At 31.4% G+C, this 6,299-nt stretch overlaps 1 protein-coding gene across 7 annotated transcripts in view; it reads right to left on the reverse strand.

Annotated features, from left to right (window-relative positions):
* LOC143177589 (spondin-1) overlaps positions 1-5,499 on the reverse strand; it is a 219,721-nt gene extending 214,222 nt beyond the window's left edge. For 6 of the 7 annotated variants that reach the window (XM_076375624.1, XM_076375621.1, XM_076375619.1 and 3 more), the window contains exon 1: positions 3,201-3,358. In XM_076375624.1, the coding sequence (XP_076231739.1) occupies positions 3,201-3,203 (3 nt within the window). In that variant the 5' untranslated portion in view covers positions 3,204-3,358. Of the gene's footprint in view, positions 1-3,200; positions 3,359-5,391 lie in introns of those variants that run through there. The other variant, XM_076375622.1, reaches the window with a different exon arrangement.
* Positions 5,500-6,299: the final 800 nt, after the last annotated feature.

The following is a 6,299-nucleotide window of genomic DNA, read 5'->3' on the forward strand; positions in this document are numbered from 1 at the left end:
CCATAACCCTGTGGAACCCTAAGGATCCAAGTGAACGAAGGTAATCTAAACGTCTTACATTGTATGTTTATCCACTGGCTTAACTTACAATTAGATTCACTGGGTCTTCAGAGGATGTTGGGATTTTCTTTTGGTCTTGCCTACTGTGTCAACTTATTTCACTAATTCTAAGTAAAGGTTTGGAAGAAAATGCTCGAACTCAATAGTTACAGCTAAATAGTCGACCGCTTACAATTTACAATTTACAATATGGGTTGGCGGGTCCGTGCCATGTTTGTAGAAACAGCAAAAAGCGGCCATCGCATAGTGATTCGTACGCTACCACGGGCGCGTACGTGTAAGCAAAATTCAATGTAACAGTAACAACAGTTTCTTTGCAAATATCTAGGAAATTAAGATCGAGCCATATATGTATAAATTTATAAATTATTTTGTATGTTACATGCATAAAAAGTTGTTAAAAATCTTCTCATCCTTTATAATATACCCAAAGATTATTAATATCGGTTAGGTGTACCCTTTTATGCACAATTACCTTCTTTTTATTGTCTTTGATTATTTTTCGAATTATTTTTTTGTTTCTTAGAAGAAGACTCATTAACTCTTTGAGGTACATGATTTTAAAGAAAATAAAAACCTAAGTTGATGTGATGAACCCAAAAAACAATGTCAACAACTTACTAATGCATTTTAACTTGTATAATTTTTTGTTTTCACGTATTTACCATTGGTTCATAGCATTGCCAACTGAATGAAAAACTTTAAATTAAATATTAAATATTAAACTGTATGGCTATGAGTAATTTCAACTTTTTGAAGTGGGTTAAAATATATCCCCACCATGCATAAAAAGCTAAGCAAAAGGTGAGACAGTTTTTAACCCACCTAACCCCAAAAAGTTAAAGAATCACGGAAAAAGTAGTGAGATAGTACGATTGTTATTCTAATGATTGTGAATCTAATGATTTGTGTGGATTATTGTATATAATCTTTGCATGATATATCAAAAAATTGCATATGTGTATAAGTCCAAGCAAAAACCGCTAATTATTTTTGAAATGAAAGAAAAAAGTATCACTGTGTACTATTGAGTGAATCTTTAATAGTAGAGATATGTAGGTACCTGAGCTCGTATCGGGTCGGGTCATGTGCTATCCCGAAAATTCGCGATGTTCGGATATCCGTGAAGTTGGATACCCGAAATTGAAGTCGGGTGGAGTTAGGTTGAGTAAACTGAAGTCGAGTCAGGCCAAATCGTATTAAGTCGTGATCCCGAAAAATTGTAATAGGATTTCATATATGCAAATCTATGAACAACTTGGGTAGTGTGATACATTTAAAAACTTTTTAATCAATTAAATGTTATATTCCTTTATGATTTTTCAACCGAGTTTTCCGCTTGAATTATCAAATTCAAACGGGTTATTATATTCTATATTATAATACAATATAAAATAAATACAGTCTTTTGTTATTACTTTTTCATAAATGTTTGGATAGTGTGCCACAAAAATAATCAGCTAACAAGTTAAACATCTGGAAGCTGCTAGAACACAGTTCTTTATGATTGTTCTGTAATTCCACATTGACGTCCTCTTTTTTTTATTTTGCATTTCATTATAATACAGAATACAATAACCCGTTTGATTTTGACAATATAAGTGGAAAACGCTGTCGAAAAATCCTTAAGAAACATAACATTTACGTCGTTAAAAAGATTTTAAATGTACGCCACTAACCGACTTGACTTCAGTTTCGGGTACCCGAACTTTACGACCTTTCGGGATCCCGACACGACCCGAACCCGAAATTTTGGATACCTCCACACACCCCTATTTAATAGCCTATCAATAATAAAATAGAAAATGTGTTCTTATGACTTTTATTTCTATTTCAAAAGTGTGTCATTTAAGTGGTGTTCCTTAACATTGCACACACTGTTGAAGTCAAAATCAGAAGATATCACATGCTAGAGTAGAGAGGTATTTTCGATCTCTTGCGTTATACATTTTTTAAAATCATTCAATTTGGCTAGATTATGTTGTGTACATACACGATACCTTTTAAAGTAATCCCAAAGAAAAAAAATTGAGGACGAAATATCAAGACAACAAAATGACTAATTCAAGTCTACAAGTTATAGAACGATGGAACCTAAGCCATAGGATATGCTGCAGTGAAGAACAAACTACCTCAATCACTGCAGCCATTTATGCAATGTATTAAAGATCACTTGTATTAACCATTGTACATTAAGAATTTCAAATTTACATTAAAATTAGCGCCCTGACTGCATTACTCGAATGCAAAAGGTTAAGCTGAATTTTCCTTTTTTATAGATTATCAATACATTGTTAAAGGTCACTCCAATCACTACATATTACAAAATAGGGCTCCTTTTTCATTTTAAGATGTATTCGATTTTCTATTCAAGATATTCTTCTCCTTAAATCTTAATATTTTATTATAAATGTTATATATTTTAAAAGACTGATAAAACTTTGTTAACCAATTATTTATCAGTAGACTGTGGTTTTTTATGTATTTATAAAAATTTTAAACGTATAAAAAATTACAGAACATAAATACATATTACAATATTTGAAAGATTAAGCAAATCTTTGTTTCAGTTCCATTTCTTTAACTGTGTTTACGAAAATATGAAACTGCATAAAAATCCGCAGCCTATGTATCAGTATTCCACTCTCAGTAAACATATTTCAATTTTATTCTTAATACCTAAATTTTAGCTTATATGCGCTAACATAATATATGTACATGTTAACTACTTAATTATTATTATTTGTATCTATATTCAAGCATAAATTAAGACAAATCACAGTTACTGAAAAATTCATTAATTTATTTTTTTCCCCTTTAACTCCACAATACAACGTCCATTTCATACTCGTAGTATACAATAAATAATTAAATATAATTTAATAGCTAAGACTAGAGAAACAACAACCCTTAAAAATCTAAACTAACAATTATCGGACGTGTACAGAAGACTATAAAAAACATACTAAAATCATTCTTAATTTCAGAAGAATTTGGGTCAATAATATTACAGAAAGTACAGAAATAATCTTTAGTTATATCCCAATTTGAATGATTTGAACTGTTAATTATTGAACTATTTAAATCGTAAAATTGTAGAGAATCGAATTAAATTAAAAAGGGTATTCTTTATGGCTTACCATTTCGGCGAAATAAGTATTCGTTGACTAAATGCACACTGGTGTAGAAACACACTGACACTTTATAAGAGGAAAAAAAAAACTTAAAACGAGTCACTTTCCGTGCTTCATGTCACGTGTATCTATCGCTATCGAAGTTACACTCAATACATGCGACACGTTTGCAAGACCCAGAGCAACTGACCGCGACTCTCAAAGCGTCCTAATAGCCTACCACCTCGTGCGCGAACTCTTTTGCGCAGTGCTCGTCGGAGATTCATCCACAAGGGTCAGACGCGCGTCTGCTTTCACTCACAAAAGATTCTCTTTATTTAGCACTTGCTTTTATATTTTTTTTTCCACTTCTTACTACACATGTTTATCCGAAGACATAATTAACCCATTCATATATATAAACGCAACATTTCATTCATTATTCTTTTTCGTTTTATACTATTGAATTTTGCTCATTTATGTTACTGTTATAAGAGGGATCCCAAAAATTAGTTCAATATTTTTTTCATAACTATTTTTTCTTTATAATCTAGACTCTAAAATATTTTGAAAATTACAAAAATTGAAATACAGTGAAGAAATAGTGTTAGGTTCACTACAATTTAGTAATGTAAAAGTATGTTTTATTTGTGTGATATATTTTGTTTTATTCATCATAATTAAGTCCTTCTAAGATTATTAACAAAGAACATATTTTGTTAGTTGAACTTAATTTACTAATTACAAACTTAATCTTAAGTTTTTATTACATGAATGTGAAATTTTTGGATGAAATAATAAACACAGGATCACTCTGTGTATTTACAACAGAACTTTAAAGAGTAATGAGACAGTTATTTAAATGATGTTAATATACAAACACAAGAATTATTATTTAGTTGACTCTCCTTCGTTTTTAATTATTTCAAATATACTTTTTGGTATTAAGTTTATTAATTTATGCAGTGTCTCCGATTCAATTTGAGAAAACAACTCTCTCATGCCATGTCTGAATTCCGTGGTTGTTTTTGAATACTGTTTGCCATTGGCGTATACAAGTCATTCCAAGTCAAAACGCACACGTGAAAAATGTATTGTCATCAATTTTCTTCAAGTATACCAAACTTTAACTACCTATCTCAAATGGTTTTCGAAATATTTAATTTAATGTTAAAGTTTCAAAAATTGACTAAATCGGCCGACGCGCGACGCATTATCACTTAAACTGAAACTGTAATATTTCGATTATTTTGAAAGATAATACCTTCATCTTTGACGCATTTTAAAGCTACAAGAATGTTTTTTCTTACTGTCTAGAATATATGTTTTATCTATTGTTAATAAATAATAATAATCGATATCAAAGATTCAAATCCCGATTTAACATTATTTCCACCCATAAACTGGCTTTAAAAAAGGACTATTTGATTCCTTAAAATTTTTTTAAAAGTTAAACTGTAAAAAATACAAGAAAATGTATTCGGATCTGTTTGCTCTATTTCTGCTCTTCAATATATCTGCAAAATTGCAGAATTCTCTGATTGTTAGTTTAGCGTGAAACACTTCTACCACATTCTAAAATATTACCATGTGCATTGTTTACACTTTTACACAATGTACACCTGTTTTGATTATTCTATTTATGTTTAGTAACATGAATTTTCGAAAAAGTTTTAATTAGGTTAGGTTATTTTGTGATAAAGTTATCCGTAATGAAAAAGCATTTTTATTTAATTAACTACATTAATCTTTCTTAACTATATGTACATTTGAGTTTGTTGATCAAACCAGTTTTTAATGCAACATATCTAGAAACAATTTTAATGCATAAAGACATTATATGGAATCTACAACAACAAATAATTAATGTTCTCAATATTTAATGAAGTTGCAACAGTCTGCAATAACTGGAAAAAATGGTTGCTTTAAATGTAAAAGGAGTTATGAATAATAAAGAAGAAAGTCAAGTATATGTATTAAAGAAGCAACAGCAATAAACTTTTATTTTCCTTAAATATTCTCTGCTAAACATACTTAAGGTACAGTACACATGTATAATACACCATAACATAATAATGTATTAAGAATATATTACTATTTGTATATATATTACATGACAAAAAAAGGAAATGATTTTGTGTGCCCCATAGTAAAATTTACTCAACATTTTATCTTAGAACTTATTCTTGATACTTCTAACAAAAATTAAACTAATTACATTTTAATTTCCCATATATTGCGGCAAGGTGCTGCCGCGGCGCCAAGTATATACAAGGCATAGCCAACACTACCGTGTACATTGTTTGGAGTTCTGCGTATGAAAAACTTGAATCATGTATATCACTGGATCCGTAGCTCAGATTTAAAACTCTACGGTACTATCACAATACGATGTTGAACTTTTGATTAAGTCTAGTCTTATCAAAATCAGTGCATCTATTGCTAAGATCTTTGAAAAGTGTAGCTTTTAACATCATTTTTCAAGATTTTCTTCTTCATAGTATGTATGGATGTCCGGATGTCCGTTACGTAAAAGATCAGGCGCGACCATATATTATGGGAGGGGTATTCGGCACGACATGGAAGGAATTTTTTTTTTTATTTGAACATGGAAGGAATACTTGGCGTGATAGATCACTCGTTCATTCAGTGGGAGTAGGATAGGTGGTCCGATAGTGCCGTGACGCCAAGTAGGTATACAGTAGCAACCGTTAGAATTGCACTACTTTAAGGGAGTAGACTAGTAACGTGACTTTTCGAGATTCCCAAGTCGATATCCGCTGTTACAGTTTCCGTTACAGGAACAGTATTACCTACAGACACGTAGCTGTTTATTGAACGCGAGATGGAGCTATTCTATGCTTCCGGGACACGGCTTAGAAAATTTCCCGCTCCACTATACATTCTATTGCACGAGCCACATGTATGTGAGTTCAGCTGAAAAAAGTCGTGAGAGAAGGCAGATGTGACCCTTACTCTCTCGCTTTTGAAACGCTGAGATTCAACTGTTCAAGTTGCCGGCAAGTGACACAAGCCATGAACGATCTTCCCAATTGCTCAAATATTTTCATTTTTCGATTTATTAAAAGGGAACAGTGGCGGATCTACTATTCAAGAGGCCCGAGG

The sequence above is a fragment of the Calliopsis andreniformis genome, chromosome 3, assembly GCF_051401765.1.
Source record: "Calliopsis andreniformis isolate RMS-2024a chromosome 3, iyCalAndr_principal, whole genome shotgun sequence".
Lineage (NCBI taxonomy): Eukaryota > Metazoa > Arthropoda > Insecta > Hymenoptera > Andrenidae > Calliopsis > Calliopsis andreniformis.